This window comes from Rissa tridactyla, chromosome 5 (assembly GCF_028500815.1).
Source record: "Rissa tridactyla isolate bRisTri1 chromosome 5, bRisTri1.patW.cur.20221130, whole genome shotgun sequence".
NCBI lineage: Eukaryota > Metazoa > Chordata > Aves > Charadriiformes > Laridae > Rissa > Rissa tridactyla.
Genome location: NC_071470.1, coordinates 82,200,554 through 82,219,902, shown reverse-complemented (window position 1 = coordinate 82,219,902; position 19,349 = coordinate 82,200,554). Strand labels below are relative to the sequence as shown.

Here is a 19,349-nt window from a genome sequence, read left to right as displayed (position 1 = left end):
CCCAAACCAATACTTGTATACAGTCCTTGCTGACCTGCACCAATTATTTCCTGTAACTGTATTATAAACATTTTGAGGGTGGGCTTGAGCTTTTCCTTTTTCAGACATCGAGGTAACAAACATGCATGCCTTGGGACCAGGCAGTAAAAGGATGACATTTTATGACACGTTTAGGAACATTTTGTGCTATACCAGCTGAAGGTAATGGTACCACTCCTGTCTAGTGTTGGTGAAACTGCATTTTTGTAAACTGTAAAGCAGTTTGAAATCTTTGGCTGTCATCATATTTTTATGTGTATATATATATATAGTTTTAAAATATGGAACATGGATAACCATTTGGGTCTGAAAACACAAGGAGACATATGATGACTTTCATGACTAATGTGGGCCATTGGATGAGGCAAAAATAGATCTTGTTTATTTTCTTGGTAAAATATTGCTCTTAGAAGCTTTGAGTAGCATTACAATGGCTTCTAAATTTTCTTTTCATTACAGTTATATTCCCATGGTTGCGAGAAGGTCTGCTTTTCGTTATGCTCCTACGGTTGTTCTGGTTATCGACTATGAGTGTGCAGTTGAGAAGTGCTGCAAACAGCCTATTCCCAGCTTTTACTTGAATCTAAAGGTATTATAGTTTTCTCCATCCAAAACAAATTGTATTTTGGTTTTGTTGAGCACTTCTGTTTGTTGTGTTTGTCAGACACAAGGGGTGGGCAGCAAATGGAGTCATCTCAGGAGAATTACTAGTGTAAAAACCTGACATAACTAAAGGAAAACTGATAGAAGAGAAAGCCTGGAGGAGGCAATGCCAGACACTTGACTTCAGGAGTCAAGGGAGAATTTATACTCCCAAAATTAAAACTCCACTAGATCCAGAGTGAGCTGTACGTCCTAGGAGCAGTGCCTTTCACAAAGCAGCTGCAAGGAATTACTTGGGGCCTTCTCCAAAGCACATGCATTTTGTTTCCTTACCTGTGGGCAGATATAGTAAGTTCCCTGCCTTACTCAGAAGTGCTATGTAAGCAGGTCACTGCAACCCAACTTTGTGTTGTGTTAAGATAACAGTGATTCTGTTGTATTAAGATAACTTGTTTTGACATTCAGCGATGGTGTTTCACTTGGCTAGACCATCACGCCTACAGGTGTCAGATAAAGACAAGGACAAGTTGTAAATATCACCCTTTGTACTTTGCTGTGTCCAGTTCCCTTGCAATCAACCCACGGTGGGATTTGGAACATAGATAAAAGCAGGAATGGTTTGCTTAGGAAGTTAAGGGGAGGGTGGGTCTGGGGCCAAGGATTTTAACTTGAGGAATTTCTTACTTATTCTATTACAGATGTTTTAGGTTCATCTTATGCTCTCATAATAAATCTTTAATAAATCTATAAGCTTTACTTCCCAATAAAGGGCATCTTGTGTTGGTAACAAACATATATGTAGCAGACTCTACCAAGCAACACTCCTTTAAAGCTTTCACACTAAATACTGGGCTGCAGATCCCCCTCCCAATACCCAGGATCAACGATTACGTTTTTCCTCCCTCTTAGGAGGCGATAACTCCTTCAGTACAGAATCTCCAGAAGGACAGAATACACAAAGTGGAAGAGCCTCTCCTGGGAATAATCCTCACCTAAGCCAGAGTAAAGTTATAGCCAATGAGGCCATTTCATTGTGTGGTGGGATGGCTGCTTTTTCTCTTACCCTCTTGCCCCTTAACAACATGCCAGGGAGAAAGGCTCAGCTTCACACAACTGAAGCTGGGACAATAGCCTAAAGTATGGATGAAACCTGGATCTTTCTTAGAAGCTCAGGAGTAATTCCCTCAAGAACAGGTCACCCAGGAATCCTTCACCATGTCTAAATAACGATCACATCTGTTAGGGCGATAAGGTGACCTTTCATGGCATATCGGTCACTGACGGAACTTCTTCAAGAAGACTAGATGGCTCTGTCATCCTGCTACCCGCAGGGTATTACATGGCCTGCAGACATCCTGGAGAGCCGCCATCCCTCTTCCAGCATCCCGTCAGTGTCACAGCAAGAGTGAAGGGGAAGAGAAGGGGTATGAATGAAAAGAGAAGCCACACAGCAAGAAAGGTTGTGAGTTTTGTGTGAATTTATATTGTGAAAAGGGCTACAGAGTCTGAAGCAAGTTAATATATCATGTACATGAAGATTTTGTCTGTCATTTTGTTGAAAGGCTTTGTTCCTTCTTATATCTCTTTATAGTACTCCACAAAAGTTTCCCAGAATCTAATAAGTTGCAGACAAGGCAGGATTTCTAGTGCTTGACCTTAGCTGCAGTAACACCGAAGGACCAACAGTGTGACTGGCAGCCCACTAGTCTGGTGAGATTCTCCAGCCCCCGTAATGGGCCAGGTCTTAGAGCTGGTGCACCAGGACAAAGGAGGAGAGCCCAGTTTGCCAACACTAGACTGCCTCGGAGCCCCCCTCTTGGGAGTAACCTGCGATTGGCACCTTGTTCTATGCCATTTTCTGCCTCTCAGAAGGGAGATTTGTTAAACAGATCTGGACTGTAAAAAAAAAAAAAAAGCAAAACTTTCTCCTGCGTTGGCACACTGAGACCTACACTACAAACACCCACACAGACCAGTCCTCCTGGGACAACTCATGGTTTGTTTCCAACACTGGGACCACGCAAAGCACCCTGTGCACCTTCCACCCACACGCCACTCTGACCTAAAACGCACAGCGAATGTGTCCTCGCAAGCCCAGAGACAAACAGGATAGAGAGGAGCACTGCCAGAAAAGAGGTGAGGGAAGTTGTTTCATTCCCAGCCAAGTGACTCAAAGGAACCAAAGGACAGAGGAATTGGTTGCCAGCTTACAGCAGCACGTAGGCGTGCGTGGCCTGGGCATGCTCCCACCGGTACTGCAAGAGGTTATCCTGTGTCCTGTGCCGACATGCTTATACACCCACAGGGTAAACACTCCCAAAAACAAGGAATCAAGGAAAAAACTATCAATTCATATCAAACTAAGGGGCTACACAAAGCACCTGAGAGTGACTTCAAAAAAAAAAAAAAAAGGATAATATAGAAATCTTTTCATTCCCTCAAGTTAAAAGAATTTGAATGGGATCCCTTTAGCTAGACAAATTACGCTTCGTGTTACACCACGTATACCTTTTCAATATCTAATGGCAGATAGGCATGACTGGGGAGCAAGAGAATACTTTAATACCATGTCAAAAATTGCCTGTTTTTCATGAAACAGGTCGTACTCCTCCATGTACTGATAGTCCATGAATTTATAAAGCCTTTTAAAAATAACAAGGTCCAGATTACATATGTAGTCAGAAAACAGGTTAAGACATCCATTTTTGGCAAACTATATCCATTCAGGAAATAATCTCCAGGTCAAACAGAAGTTCACAAGTGATTTTGATATAATTAGTCATTTAGGGGCTGAAAAGAGCAATTCTTACCATCAGACTTCCCAGCATTGCTAAATAATCTCTTAAATCATTGGCATCGGTGAAGTGAGCAACTCGGTTTTCCTCCCTGTATTGCCTCCAGGCTACATACACTGCAAGAGACTTGCTGAATATACAGCTAATAAGCTTTTATAGAACATGGCCCATGCCACACCTTAAGTTTTGAGGCACAGATTCAACGATGAGTGCCAGTTGTCATACTGTCGCAAGGGATCTTAAGAGAAACCCTTCCACTGTCTTCCATAAGGTTCAAAGTAGACCCTAAGTGCCAAGTACAAAACTCTGCTCGCCTTCAGTAAGCCTGGAGTTGGAACACTCCAGCCAAAGGCTCTCAGGTGAATTCGTCTGGATCTGGCCCGTACTGCCATCCTACACATGGTAAATTTGGCCCATTTTAGCAAGAGGAGCTGAGCATCGTCCCAGTTCAGAGCACTCGGAATGCCTTTCACACACACGTGCAAGAGCAGAACTGCTCTTGATTTTTGAGCTAAATATTTGCAGGAAAGACTCAAATACATTCTATGAAATTGAGTTTTCTTAGGGAATCTGCAGCTAACTAACTGAATAACATGGAAAAGCTGAAATAGTTTTTGGCTTTCAATGGAAAATTCTGTGTATTCAACCACAAAGCAATTACTGGGAGACAAGGGGGAAAGAAGTCAGGGTTTTCAATGGAAACTAAACAAAGCAAACCTGCAAAAATGAACCGGAGTTTCTTTGTTGCATTTTTAGCACTTAAAACAATACTTTTATCCTTCTATTTTTAAAACTGGTCATTACAAGTTCTCATTCTTCATACCAGGGAATTATTTGTCATTTCCTAAACAGCAGAGGGTTCTGCTGCTGGGGCAGAAGAGCTCCCACCCCCAGCCCAACCGCGACAGATCGACAAGTACAAGCTGCATCTTGCACATCGGCTGTATTTCTTGATCAAGCAGGGTATGTGCAAGCTCCAGTCATTACAGACAAGCCAATCACAATATTTACCGGCAGTGCTAGATGCCTTGTAGACAACACAGGCTGTTTCCATACACATCAACCAACCTCCGCACCAGCTGGATTCTTTATTTTCGATAATGCAGAAGGAAACTCCCTATGGATGAGATTTTTTTCAAGGGCAATCTGTAACCACCTCAGCTTTACAATCTTGTCAGAGTAAAGAGTTACAAGAGCTAGGACTTTTATACATGTATACACACAGATAAATCCATCTGTGTGTCTAAGTATTTATTTACTTTTGTCTTTTGACACAACTATTTCCAGGAAGGCAGTGAAGAACTGCATCAGCAACCCCTCGTTCTCTAATGGTCACGTTTTATGATTTTCTTCCCTTTCCTCGAAAAGCCAAAATAGCACGTAAGGTAAGGCAGGACTCAAAGCCTTTACTGAACACAGGAAGCAGCAGGCTCAGTCCCGCAAAGGCAGAACTAAATTAAACATGGATAAAGCTTTCATGAGCAGCAAAAGAGTCTCACTCCTGCTCGATGGAGCAGGAAGTCAAAGTAGGGAGACCTCAGGAGTGAAACATAGACCCAGAGAATTAACAGGCCTGGGAAAAACAGATCATCTCCCCAGAGTATGAGCTAAACCTCCTTTTTCTTGGCTGTGCAGACAAATGGTTTGAATAACGAGGGTTCGATAACCTCCAGGTTTAAGAGACACTCATCATACCGGGCAACTTTCTGTGGAGATGGATCCCTGGGAGTTACAGAAGCGTTAATAACATGCAACTTACCTCAATATCAAGTTTCCAACTTCTTTTTCAAGAAAAAGGATTAAAGGGTTGATACAATCATGAGGAAGCCAACCCAAGCAAAACGGGACTTCACAAATTCTGCTCTCATGAGTAAGAATGGAAACAAACTAGCTGAGCTCCGGGAACATGCATTTGCACTTTGTGGGCCTAGTTTAAAAAGACAATCAAGGGCTGCAGCCTGTCAGGAACATACACCAGCCTAAGACACAGGAACCTTCCCCTATAATGGGTGAGTTTCATCAAAAAGAAATATCCAGTAAAAACTACCTCACCTCTCTGCTGCATATCAGAGCCAGCAAAAAAACTCCCAAGGAACAACTGCTGGGGAATTTCAAGAGTGTTCTGGGCATCTCCCACCAGCCACCCCCAGGTGATGGGAATTCACAACTCCACACCCTGAGGGCCATCAGCTGCTTTTGGCTCTACCTGGACCTTGCAAGATACGTTTCTAAGAGGTTCTGGAAACAGCTGGGCCCTTGTTAGGTGTAAAACTGAACAGGTCAACGTGATTTGCATCCTTTGAAAGACAACAGGAACTCTTAACGAGGACATAAGCTCTTCATTTCTAGTGATTGCCACACTCTGTCTTTCCAGTTAAACACTGTACATACATTTTCCTCCTGCAAATGAGAGCGGGTTCACTGTAAGTAGTGGCAAGTGTTTTCAAAGCAAAGTGAAACGCAGTTAACCATCCAGCTGAGCGTGCAAAAGGGCAGGGGAGAAATTGAATTTAAAGGCTTTTAAGTGCAGCAGCCAAATGCAGCTTCCAGAAATAGTTAGGACAACACATTACACATACATAATCTCTGAAACACAATCTTCTTAGCCAAAGGAGAACCTGCTATGCAGAGTCTCTGACATCACTGCCTCAGCTATTCCTGCAGCTCCACCTCAAGTAATACACCCCCTCCCTTTATTTTTATAGTTTATAGTAACGAGGTTGTATGAAGGTGTTATTCCAAAAAGGAGAGGATCAGTCTGCATCTCTGCCCGCTCCACCCAGGGAAACGGAATCGGGAGCACCCCAGGGGGTCCCCCAGGCTCTGGCAGCCTCAGGACAGGGGGCTGCTGAGCCCAGGGGCTGGAGGGAGGAATCCGCAGCTACCAGGCGGGAGGTAGCGCTGGCCCCCAAGAGCGGGGCGGAATTGGCTTTTTTGAAACAGCTGGATGAGAAAAGCTTTCTCTGATCTGCTCCTGTGCACTTAATGAGGATCATACATGCAGGAATGCGGTCCGTCACCTCCCGCCCTCTTTCTTCCAAGTAGATTTCCCTATTTCCCATGGGGCTTTTAGTTATCAGAGTGCCAGAGCATATTTGTGTCTTCCTCAACAGATGTGCTTTCACCTTAGATTGCACACCTGCTCTGATGACCATGTTCCCATCTTCCCACTCAGAATTCCTTTTCCTTTTGATACCATCTCATGCGGTAACAACTCTCATCGTCTTCCTGCAGCACGGAACAATGAGTATTGCCATTTTTGCTCTAAAGAAATAAAAAGTCTGTCTCTGCCTCTTCCTTCAGACCGAATACATGTGTCCTTGCTCACCTACTGCTTTGTTACAAACATCCGCGGCTCTCTAAAGCCATTCTATCTCCAAAAATTTGACATTTTTTTTATCATGCTTATCCTTACAGCATACCTTTCTTAATGTCAGTAAAATAACTGTATTAACTGGAATTTTCCCCTTCATTCTACAGTTTTGGAGATTATTTTGTTTCAAGATTCGGAGACATTTTGATGGTAATTGTTAATGCAGCAAAAATATTGTAGGGGGTGCTTAATTCAGCCTTTTCACCGTGGCACCTTGGGAGCTGGGAGCAAGAGATGGCTTGTTCAGCAAGGAGGGATGCAAAATACCAGGTCAATAGTTGAACTTGGGATTTCTTAGTCAACAATGTGTTACGAAGGCATCTTCTGCCCAGCAACCACCTTTGAACAAATGTGTAAGTAGATGAGATCAGTATGCACAACAAAAAGCCCAGGGACTGTTTAAACTTCTTGTTTGAAGTGCGATAAGTTAAAAATGTCTGTAAGTCTGAATTTTAGGAAAAAAAAAGAATCTCCAAGGTCCTTCCTTTGCAACAAGCTGGTCAGTTCATCATACTGAGCAAATAATGGCATGTCTAATTATTGTGGGAATATTCCAAAAGGGCTAATGCTAGCCATGACAGTAAAAGGGTTTCGATTAACCAGAAAACGTTTGGGAGAGTATAAAAGAAACTCTTTACCCTTAATTCTTTCTGCCTTTCACAGATGAACGAAGCTCACCCCAGGCCCCTGCCAAAATCTGACAGTATGAATTGGAGAACAATAATTTATGTTATTTTATTGGTGAGCCTTAATGTAGTCAAAGCCCTGCCTAGAAGTTATCGGGATATAGGTAAGAATATATCTTGTATTTTTACTCTATTCTTTTGTATAACACTGCTGGCTGCAATTTAGCATGCATGGTTATTTGGCAGGTCACATCGCCACTCGGTATTTTCTTATGGGTCAAAGGTATACAACTATATACATCTGTATAAATTTTTATATCTGTAGAAATTTTTTATGATCAACCTTATAAGTGTTGCTTCTTTATGGCTTGAGAATCTCTGTAGAGCGCAGGACGGCCCGTCTATTGAAGGGTAATTTAATCCCCAGGGATGGGGTTGTGACACTGATTTTAGTTGCTCCAAAAACTGCTGAAGTAAAGGCTGTGGTTCTTCCAGCCTCCCTCCATAGTCCATGAGGAAGGGAGACAGAGACCTCCCAAGAGGGCTGCTACCTCCGGGTGGCTATTCAGAGTCACCAAGTTGCGCTATTGCTCCTTACTATCCTTTGGAGGGGTTTCACTCTCTTTTTTGACTACTGAAGGAGCCTACGGTGACCACACTCTCACTAAGGTTAAGTGCCTAAAAGGAGACAAGTGAAAACCTCCAACAGGGTGTGGTTCACGTAATTCCTTCACATTACATATTGTTATCATTAATCAACTTTTTTTCATCTTTATAACTTCCAAATGCACTAAATGGCCCAACAGTGTAAAAGAGAGCCTATGTTTGTGTTATTTATCTCATGTTATTGTCTCAGTTGACACCCTCGCATTGCTCAGAGGGTGAACTTGGCTTATTTCTTTAATTTATTTGATGCTTTTACACTGATCTCGGCCCTACCGACACAAGGGTGAGACAGTAACATCTTGATTTGGGAACAGGACTCTTATTTTAAAATTAATCTCTCAGAATATTCTCTGACAAAGAAGGGACACAAGAAGTCATTGTGTTTAGGTTTGCCCATTAATAAAGGCACAGTGGCAAAGGAAAAATATTGGACACGTTTGTTTTCCTCTGGACCGGCTTACAACATGGACAGAAGGATGCAGCTCTGTGAATTTTTGCGGAACTTTGCCTGCCGACATAGTTCTCAGTTTATCACACATTTTCTGCAGAGAAAATCCTTCATCTGTAGCTAAAGAGTGATCAAGCACATCTCTAAATAGCTAAGGCAAGGTTAAAAGGTGTTTTGTAAGGTGCTTATTGCTTATTTAATTATGTGAAGTGCATCATCAAAGCAGCTCAAAATGCCCTCCAGGTTCTAGCGTATTCCTCCCCACCACGCTTCACCTGGGCAGGGAAATGGCATTGGCCCTATTGTATTGTAGGTCAGAAACAAATAGTTTTGCAGGCTTAAGTCAAGTAGGAGGTTAAATCTTACGTCTTCCTACTCCCAGTGCCAGTACCCCAGTCTTTCTGCAAGACTCCAGTAACAACAACAAAGATATTTGATGAAGCATTTAGTAAACATTTTTTATTCAAATTATCTTGTTTTTCAGAGGAAAAAAACAGCATTGGCCAGCGTTTTTCGCAGCTGCAGGAGAATAACTTTAAAGCCATGTAAGTTGTCCAGGTAAAGCGTCTATTTGCAAATTTGCCGCGCGGTACGTCAAGCACTCAGCCATTCTGCCAGCCCGCCCCAAGTCAGCCCGGCATGATATGGGCCCTCTTACTGTGTCGCACGTAAACATTAAATAATTAGTTTTTAGGTAGCCAGCAACAGGTTTAACGCTGTGTGTTCTTCTCACAGTGCCATGATCATGTTTGCTCAGTACGTGCCAGGAGGCACGTTCGGAAGAGCAGTGGAAATGGCTGAAGACGTCACAGACCTCGCCAAAAGGTGCGCTGCCGCCGCCAGGGACAGCCCCGACTGCCTGAAGCCTTTGGTAAGCACCTCTATGCCTCCAGTGTGGCAAACATTTCCAGAAGTGGCTTGTAATTTCAGAGCCCCGGTCTGCGTTTTTCCAGAGAGGCAGGAATACATTGAGAGACGTGCCTGCTTTGTGGATGCATCGTTGGCCTTACTGACTCTGTCGTTTGCCAGGCTCCCGTCTATAAAGCATCTCAAGATCAGAGGAGGAAAAAAAGGCCCTCTCTTCCCCCCACCCCAAATATCAAAGCATCTTTTTAAATCCTTGACCTGTATCTTTGTAAAAGATGTTCAGAAAGTTGTGCTTTTACTGCTGGTGTAACAAAATTAATGAGAAGAAAAATTAGGGGTTTCTAGCAAATGTGATGTATTTAGGCATTTCCTCCACTGCATTAACTCACAGGCCTGGGTTTCGATGGTGTCTGCTCCCACACGCTGGCAGATTTGGAGCTGGCAGATTGGCTTGTGAAACATGGACATCAGTCTGTGTCGGGGCTCATTTCTGATTTGTTAGGCACGCCGAAACAAACCCTGAGTTAAAACAGTCCCCAGCTGCGGCCTGGCTGGCAGCTCGCCCTGAGCGCTGCCACTTGATGAACAAGAAACAAGATGCTTTACATTGTACGAACCCAAGTGTAGCTAGAAAAGCACAGACCTGCCCGGGCTGCAACCTGCAGTGTGCACAATCATCGTGATTGTTATCAAGAAAAAGGGTCTGAGTAACGTTACAAGGTGCAAGGGTTTCAAAGGCATTCCACTTCGGAGTCTGCCTTGGCATAACAGTAGGTATCAGAGTTTGAGAAGTCATCACTTAGAGGTTTGAGAGGTCACTCTGATTTGCACTGCAGTCAAAGCAGGAGGTAATAACGAGAGAAACTGGGAGTTCACACAAGCTGGGGCTTGTTGGCTTAAAGTAGCCTCCTCAGAGGGCACAGAGAAGTAACATAGAATCCACACATAAATTAATTTTTTTCTCATTCTTCACAGGACAGGATTTTCCTTGATACAATATGCCAGGAGGAAAATCTTCCCAGGTTTACTGATTGCTGTGCTAAAAAGGATCCTGAAAGAAATGACTGCTTCCTCTCCCTTAAAAATTCATCAAGAGGGTTCGTTTCTCCTTTTGAAAGGCCAAATGCTGAAGCTGCCTGCAAAAATCATTCACAGCATCAACATCCATTAACAGGATAGTAAGTAAATATATCAGAAAGTCGTTGCCAAGGTATAAGATACGAGCCTGGAGACAGCAAACGCAGTATCAACCAAAAAGCTCAGTCTCAGGTTCTCTGTAATCTCCCACTTGTTTTCCTTCCTAACGTGAATTATTCGCATCATTCATCTAGCTGTAATTGTCACTATGTGAAGCCCGTTCCGCCACCTCCTGCTCTGGATATAGGTCCAAATGACAAACAAGCTGGCCAAGCTTATTGTAATCTATGTAAAGGACTCATCTGAAACCAAGGGCCTCCCTTTAGTCCTTAAAAGCCAAGCAGAAGTTTTGCTGCCTCTAAGCCAGAACCGGCAGGATTCGAGACTTCCGGTTTCCTGGAAACCGTCAGCCCCATCAGAATTTTCCAAGATAAACGCCACACTATACAGCTTGCTGTTACGACAGCAGTATCATTTTAATAGCAGCTATCATTCTAATATACGGCAGATGCTGCAGTAACACTGCTGCCCCCTGCATGTAGGGGCCTACTGCGAAACTAAAGACATTTTTCTCTGGGTTTTAGCTTTATCTACGAGGTTTCCAGAAGGCATCCTTTCCTCTATGCCCCAACAATCCTTTCTGTCGCTATCCGGTACGATGAGATGATGAAGAACTGCTGCGGAAGTGCTGAAGACCCCACTCGTAACCTGGAGGAATGCTTTCGCAGACAGGTACTCCAGGGCAGGGTTTTAGTTTATTCATGTCACTGGTGACAAGCACAACAGTTAGTTCATAGCGCAGCTTAGACAGCGTTTTTCTTCCACTATTAAAAAATCCCTGTGCAGAAAAACACCATCACAGTAGCTTTAGCATAAAGCGTTGTCTTGTCTTTTCTTGCACTTTCCTGGTCTGCATCTTGTTTCTACCAGGCACCAAAGGTGATGAAGCCAGTAAAAGAAGACGGCCTGAGGCAGGAACACACATGCGGAATCCTGAAGAAGTTTGGAGAAAGGACCTTAAAGGCTCTGTGAGTCTTCCCCGTGTTGTTTATTATTTTGAAATCAAGCGTGGCTGTTGCATGTTAGCTGTGGGGGGCTCCACACCTACACACAGTACCCCGGAATACCAGCCGTGTCCTTTTTGTATGCAGGTCACTAGTACCATCTAATAAGGAAGACAGATTCAGAATAGAAATTTATGCATGACAACAGTCACCGTTTCCTTACAAGCTGCCATTAGCTTTCAAAATCTAAGCCCAAAATTTGAAAGGAACGCATCTCTCTCTGATGAAAGTTCAAGAGATTGTGAGCAAAATACAACTTGTTTCTCTTGCTCCTGTAATTTCATGCTCACCTATCACATTTCTTTCCACCATCGCACACCCAAATTCACGCAGGGTCCTTAGATAACTCTGAAAACCTCAGCTATTGGCTTCTAGGGACGTTTATTTGTTAACTTCAGTGGGAGCAGGGAAGAGACCATTCCTGAGCAGTTTGGATATCCCCTGCCCAGAAAAATGATGGTAGCCATCACGGTCTCACGCTGTGAATATAGACAATAACTATTCTTCTTCGTTGTAGGAAACTTGCTCAGATAAGCCAAAAATTCCCTAAAGCTGATTTTGCTACTGTTAACAAACTAGTGATGGACATTGCTAACATGCACAAGGACTGCTGTCGTGGAGATATGCTGGACTGTATGCACGATCGGGTAAAAGTCATTTAATAGTTACATGTTTGCAGAAACTGAATGTTTTTTTGTTGTTTTCAAATTTCTTTTTTCTCCTCTGCTGTACTGATTGCTCTCCAAAACTGGAGTTTAACTCTTCAGTCTAAAAACCTGGTTGATCTTCCCATTTGCCTTTTCCTGGTGTCAGTCAAGAAGGGCAGAAAGATCACTCTGCGACTGAAGTGATTTAATACCGCTTCACCAGATCTGCCTGCAGCTCCTCGCTGTGCCATGTATTTTCCGGGCAACTTTCAGCAGAACACAGCGTCTGCCCCTCCTCGGTTTTTTGCCTTTGTCTCGCACACCAAATCCATTTATCTCTCCGCCTGCCTGTGGTTTCAAGCGAGACAGCGAACTTGGTTTGGGTGGTTCCCTCGTAGCACCTATCAAAGGGGAAGCACCTATCAAGGGACTGCAGCAAACACATCACCAGGCCTTCAGCTTTCCTCCTTGTTCTGCCAGCCACCTCCGCTCTTAGGGAGTCACCTTCTCTCTCTGTAAAATGGAGATAGAAACAGTGATTAAAAAAAAAAAAAAAAAAAGAGACCAAAATCTAGTACAATGCCCTTCATTCCCTTTTTTGCTTTACAGGAAGAGATTCTACACTATGTCTGCACCAACCAAGACATCCTATCAAGTAAAATCAAGAAGTGCTGTGAAAAGCCTCTGTTACAGAGAAGTGAATGCATAGTTAATGCGGAAAATGATGACAAACCTGCAGGCTTGTCCCCCCACGTCAGGGAGTTTATAGAAGACAAAGCAATATGTGAACGTTTTGCCCAGGAAAGAGATATGCACTTAGCCAGGTAACGTGGGTCTTCCTCTGCTCTTCAGTTGGCCGGTTTCCATACTTGGGTCAGAAGATGACAGTTTGGATGCTGAAGCCCAGGTCTTCAGCCTCGGCTTTGTCTGCTCTGTGAGCCCGTAGCGCGGGACAGCGCGCAAGTCGATCTCGGGAAGCGTGGGATGGGAACAAATGCCGAAGAGGGCACAGGGAGAGAAACACAGAGTCACAGACAAAACTGAAGAAACACATGTGAAATGTAACTACTATCAGTTCTGCTCTGAGGCCCAAAATATACCTTTGATCCCCTCTTAAGCGGGAATTGGAAAACAGTCATTTAAGTCAGGCTCATGTCTTGATTCAAACAGGATCGGTCCACTTCTGTTCTAGCCGCGTTCCCTTGTGCAACAAAGCCCTGATCCTACCTGCAGTGAACTTGGGAACGAATGCCACAGGCTGCAACAGAGACAGCATGGAGTCCCAAAGACAGAGAATTCATTCGAATAACATGCGTCACTCCCGTTCTCTATGAAAAGTGCAGCTAATCGATGGGCGCAACTGCTGTGCGGGGTGGCTGCCCCAGCTGAGCTAATCCCTTCAGCGTCCACTGAGAGATGGGCCTGTTACTGGAAACGATTTCATTATCATTTAGATAGGATTACAAAAGGAGCAAAACCCCAAGCCCTGCAAAGCTGCAGGCCGAGCCTGACCCAAGCTAACAGCAGCTGGGAGTGTTACAGGCACAGGACGTGCTCAGGCGCTGCTGTGCTCAGCCAGCCACGTCTTGCTCCGGTTCAGATGCTGTAAAATCCTCTCTGTTCCACCGGACATCAGACAAAACCACCCCAAAAGCACCCCTGCCGTCCTTCCCATCCCCCACCTCTGGAGGGCAGTTGTTTTGGCTTATCTCTAATTCCTGATTCTCTGCCTGTTGCAGGTTTCTGTACGAATATTCCAGGAGACACCCTGAATTTTCTGCTCAAATGCTTTTAAGAATTGGTAAAGGATACGAGGACCTGCTGAAGGAGTGCTGCAAAGCCGGTGCTCCAGACAACTGCTGCAGCAGAGGGGTGGGTGCCGTCCGGCTTCACACAACGCACCCGTGGATTCACGCGTGTGACCACACAGCTGGTTCTGGCTAAACAGAGAACATCCCCAACCCAGGTCTATAGTGGGCACCCACAGCTCCTGTAACAAATCCTGAAAATATTACAAGGCCCGACTGACTCCCGTATGGAAAAAAACATCAGCAGAGCCTTTGCGAAGCAATTTAACGTGGATGAACAGAAATGCCAGGGAAAGGAATGGAGCTAACAGTTCTGTGAGCCCTGCTCTTGTTTGGGCTCCCTCGTGCTGCCAGTTGCCCCCTTACAAATGGAAAAGGCGCTTATGGTTATTGTCCCAGAGACACAGTGGCGCTGTAATTATGTGAAGTTAGGAGCCACCCTGTGCCTCAGGCCTAGCCCTCCGTCAGTTATACAAAATTGAATCTTTCAAGGGGATTGAAGGTGGACATTTATCACATTCAGGCAGTTTATAGAGGCTTCAGACAGATGAAGACTTTGTAATGGAATTAAAAACGGGTGGTATATGTCAGGTGAGAGGAAGCTCTAGATACCCAGGCCTTATCAAGAGGCAGTAGGACATTCTGCATTTCCCCTGAGACAACGACTCGTCAAATTAACTTTTTTTTTTTTCAGGAGGAAGAACTGAAGAAACATATTTATGAAACTGAAAGTGTCATGAAGACAAGCTGTGACATTTACAAGGAGAAAGGAGATTACTATTTCCAAAACGAGTATTACTTTTTTATATCCTTACACGACTCCTGTACCAGCTGGGCACAACCCGGGCTGAAGTCAAGCCAGCGTCTCAAAAAAGCTAGGCTAAAAGACACCACGTGAATGTTGGATCAATATATTAACAGCTTCTAGGGTTTTTTTCCTCTTTTCCAAGACAATGTTGCAGCCTCTCATGAGTTCTCTCCTTAACTCAACTCATGAAGCGTTAAAGCAACAACTTGATCAACTTCCTGTCCATGTTTCCTATGATGTTCTTACTTTATAGCTGCATTTTCAGCTGTGAGCTGTAACTTAAGAGTCATAAATTTGCCCAAAAGCCAGTTGCTGTGTCTTTTGCAAAAGACTTTGCTCTATCCAGCTCCCGCAGCAGATGTAAACATTAACAATCCCAACAAAAATCTGACTCCAGCAGACAGAAAAAACACGACTAGCTGAACCATATACTATGCTTAAATGCAACGTGCAGGCACAAGCCTCCTGGAGGAACTTTGGCCCTGATTTGCAATGTTAATTAGCACATGCCTAACTTGAAGCATGTGAGCAATCTCAATGAAACCCCTAAACTGCTTGCGTACTTAAAGTCAGGCTTCAGCGAGCCTCCTCTGGGGAGGTATATCGGGCTTTTTGCTCTCCCATGCATGTTTGATCTTTAAAAGACCTTTGGGACTAGAGGTTTCCAACAAACCTGGTGGGCTGATGCCGCCTTTTGTATCAGTTGTTAAGGTTTTCCTGGCCGTGATGGTTAATAAGCACAGGGTTTTTTAAAGAAAAAAAAAAACCAAACAAGTGAACTTTTTTGAGCTTACCTTCTGCCAAGAAGTCGCTCGGGTTCAGTTTTGCTGTTAGACAAGCTCCCTACGCTCCCAGGGAAATGAACAAAGGGAAGACATGCGTACCATCTGGTGAGAGGGCGCACCAACACGTAACTGGCCATGCTATCCCTCATTTTATTTGTTTAACCTGGTAAGAGACTGGTCAGAAAAAGGCAAGAGCTCAAGCAAACAGAGCAGGCTTACACTTGCCTCCGTGAGTTTATAGACCCCAGGCTTAGTCCTGCCCTTCTGTGGGCTTCAGCTGGAGCTTTGCGCAGCAGCTCGCTCACTGCTGCCAGCTGGAACACACACACCAACATCAAAGAAATTGTCATTTCAGGCTTCTCATGAGCTTCACCAAGAAGATGCCTCAGCTGACATCCGCAGAGCTGATAAAATTCACCAAGCAAATGACTACAATCGGCTCCAAATGCTGCCAGTTAAGCCAGGACAAGCTGCTGCCTTGCGCCGAGGAAAACGTGAGTGTTTTTCTTCTGTATCTTGGTCCTGCTTTTTCTTGAAAGTGTCACAAATTCTGCTGCCTGCAGTAAAGGTAAATGAGGAAAATATTCACTGAGCTGTTGAGCTGGCCTGAAGATGTACTCCCACGCCTGAAGTGAGCGTAACTCGGCATCACTGAAGTTAAAGCTTGAATTAAACTAGAGGAGGATCAGGAAATGGACAGGGTAGTGTGCGGCAGTTAAGGGTTACGCAGCGCGGGCCACCGACTCTGCTCCCTCTGAAGCCAACAATCTCTTGTCTGAGTTCATCCTTTCTAGATGCCTGAAGTCATAGTGCTCTAGGAAAAGGATCAATTTTGTACAGCTCTTCCATAAGAATTCTCCAGGCCCGTAAGCCCAAGTTCCTCAGAAGCTTCCTCCTGTTCTGCAGCCACCCATCTGTACAACGTCAGGTTCCCAGGAGCAGCCCATACCCGCAGAAACCCTGCCAGTGAAAACAAGTCAAACACAGGCGTGGTTTCACGAAGCAATCTCATCGTTTCTATGCCCAAAGGACAGTCCCTAAAACTGCATATACATATTGATTCTGAACAGTCTGAGCCGTTTTTGCACTGACAGCACTCAGCAATCGGCAGAAATACAAACTGTTGTCTGTCTTACGAACAAAGTTTAATTTAAATTCTCAGTTACGTTCTATAACTTTACTAAGAGCAGCATGTATTTCAGGGATTTTTGAAAATGAAAAATAATGTGAAATTGTTTTTTTCCCTTCTCTTGGTAAAGCTGGATCTCGTGCTTGGAGAAATATGCCGAAGACACCTGACCGACCCCATAAACCCAGGAGTTTGCCAGTGCTGTAGCAGTTCCTATGCTTTCCGGAGGCCGTGCATGGGGAAACTGGAAGTGGATGAGAATTACGTGCCCTTATCCTTGACTCCTGGTCTGTTCACTTTCCATGAAGATTTGTGTACGACTGAAGAGGAGAAGTTACAGCACAAGAAGCAGGAGTAAGAGATGCCCGTTTTTTCTCTGTTGCCCCTCTTCTTCCTATTCTTACCCTGGCAATGCTCGCCTTTCCCCTCTCCACCCTGGCTGGCCTTCTTGTGCAGCAATACGCCGTTGGAAAAACAGCCACACCCCCCTCAACCCCTCTTCCAAGCTCCTTTTTTAAACCGCTCACGTTGGTCCCAGTTTCGTCTGCTATCTGCTTCAACCTACATTTATGTGCCTTGGGTTAGAAGGAAGTACGGTATACGCCCCTCCAGAACGGAAGCCATAGGTGTCCAAAGCCAGGTCTGCTACCCCTGCCCTCCCACCGGCCTGGACGGGAACCGCAGGAGGCTCGGCATAAAAGACAGCAGAAGAACAAGGAAGCTGCTGCCTCAAGTACGGCATGACCTTTATGGCTTAATTAGGGCTCATTTCCCAGAACGGGAAAGCCCATACGCTTTCCCTCATCCCGTGCACTCCTTCCGTCTCTGACGAGCCTGGGGGTTTGGTTGCCTTGCTCAGGGAAAACTTTCAAGAAAAGAAAACTCACCCTGTCCTGGAGCCTGTGGAGCGGTGCACACCACAGACACCATCTGCGCGGTTTATTCATGGGGGAGCAACTCCAAAAACAAGCAGTGATGATGTATGTCAGAGGGGAACGGGGCGCATCTTTGCTCCCTGCTGCAAATAGGTGTTTGGGTGGCGAATAAAAGTGACCAAGCTGCAAAACTGCAGTGTGCGGTAGCAAAAGAGGGGCTCGGCAGGAGTAGCGTTTGGGAAGTGCTTCCTACGCCCTGCACTCCCCTCCCAGCTTCACAGGGCTGGCTGTGCTTTTCCCGCAGAATGCTCGTCACCCTCATCAAATACAAGCCCCAGATCAGCCAGGAGCAGCTGACCTCCGTCACGGCCGCCTTCACTGCCATGAGGGAGCGCTGCTGCAGAGAAGAAAACCGCCAGGCGTGTTTCGGGCAAGAGGTAGCGTGTCTGTTCTCACCCACACTTTCTGAATCAAAACGCAGAGTATAAAATCAAAAAACAGGGTACACGCAGGAGCGTAAATGTCTCTATTAAGCAGCAAACGCAAAGCCTGGGCTAAGCCAGAATTCCTGCCGTCACATTTCCAAAGACAAACTTTCTTGCCCGCACAAGTAGATCTGTGACCGGTTGAGTGATCACTAGAGCATGTGTCTAATTAGCCTGGTCTTTACCTGCAGCAGTTTGTACACCGAGAGGCAGCTACATCTGCTGCTTCTGGGGAGTGACTGGCACTTGCCCAGCTGGAGGACGCGGGCCAAGGTCTTTCCCTGGCCGACACCTCTTGACTGAATCCCTCTTGAAAAGCTCCTCTGCAACAGGGAGAGAGGAGATATTCAAATTCTAGGTCAAAGCATTTTCCCTGTTCATTCTCCCTACCTCGCCTTTCCTGCATTATTTTAGCTCGCTGAACTTCATGCCGCAGAGCTACTTTGGCTTCTCTGTACCCTCCAGTAAACGTGCTTTTGCCTACTTCTCATCTCGCTCTCTCCCAGATATTCCTTAACTGGACTTCAACAAACCACCCACAACCCTTGGGCCGTGCTCTCTCTTTTCCCAAGTCTTCCCTTTGCTTTAAATGATAAAATTACATACAATTCTCTCTTTTATTAGTGACAAATTTCCACCTCTGAATATGCCCAACAGCCTACCTACAAAGAACCATTCTACTAACTCTTCCCAATTGAACTATTTCGGGATTTTTTCTGACAAATACCGAATCTTTTAAGGCCATCTGAGCTGAACAGTGAAAGCGACCCATCTGTTAAACGTAGCAATATGCACTTACGCACTCCACACATACACTGTTTGTACACAACTTGCAAAGATTATCAGCCACCACCCACTGCTGCCACACTCCGTTACCTTGTTCACAAGTACGCCATCGCCTGAACCTATCACTCACACATATTTTGCCTTTTTTTTTTCCCCCCACAGGGTCCAGAACTTATAAAAAGAAGTGAAAAACTGTTGTCGGCATAAAGCGCTTTCGCAGCACAGTGGAAGATACCTGCTGAATGACGGGAAGTCTCACAAACTCAACAGGGAGCGTATCTTTGCTAAAAGTTCCTGACATATAAACAGGAACAGATGATTTGTCACAGCGGAGAAAACAAAGTTGTGGCTCTTTACTCACGAATCTAACCAAGTCCCGACTGTTTGCACCAGCTGCAGCTCTGCCAC

At 44.9% G+C, this 19,349-nt stretch overlaps 1 protein-coding gene across 1 annotated transcript; it reads left to right on the top strand.

Moving 5' to 3' along the window:
* The first annotated feature begins 7,485 nt into the window (after nucleotides 1-7,485).
* Nucleotides 7,486-19,148, top strand: LOC128910082 (alpha-fetoprotein-like). The gene is made up of 14 exons (XM_054202919.1): nucleotides 7,486-7,600; nucleotides 9,035-9,095; nucleotides 9,286-9,421; nucleotides 10,393-10,595; nucleotides 11,139-11,286; nucleotides 11,485-11,582; nucleotides 12,136-12,265; nucleotides 12,875-13,089; nucleotides 14,005-14,137; nucleotides 14,768-14,865; nucleotides 16,022-16,160; nucleotides 16,926-17,149; nucleotides 17,975-18,107; nucleotides 19,104-19,148. The coding sequence occupies exons 1-14, from the start codon at nucleotides 7,516-7,518 to the stop codon at nucleotides 19,146-19,148; spliced, it is 1,848 nt and encodes a 615-aa protein (XP_054058894.1). The 5' UTR covers nucleotides 7,486-7,515.
* The last annotated feature ends 201 nt before the right edge of the window (nucleotides 19,149-19,349 follow it).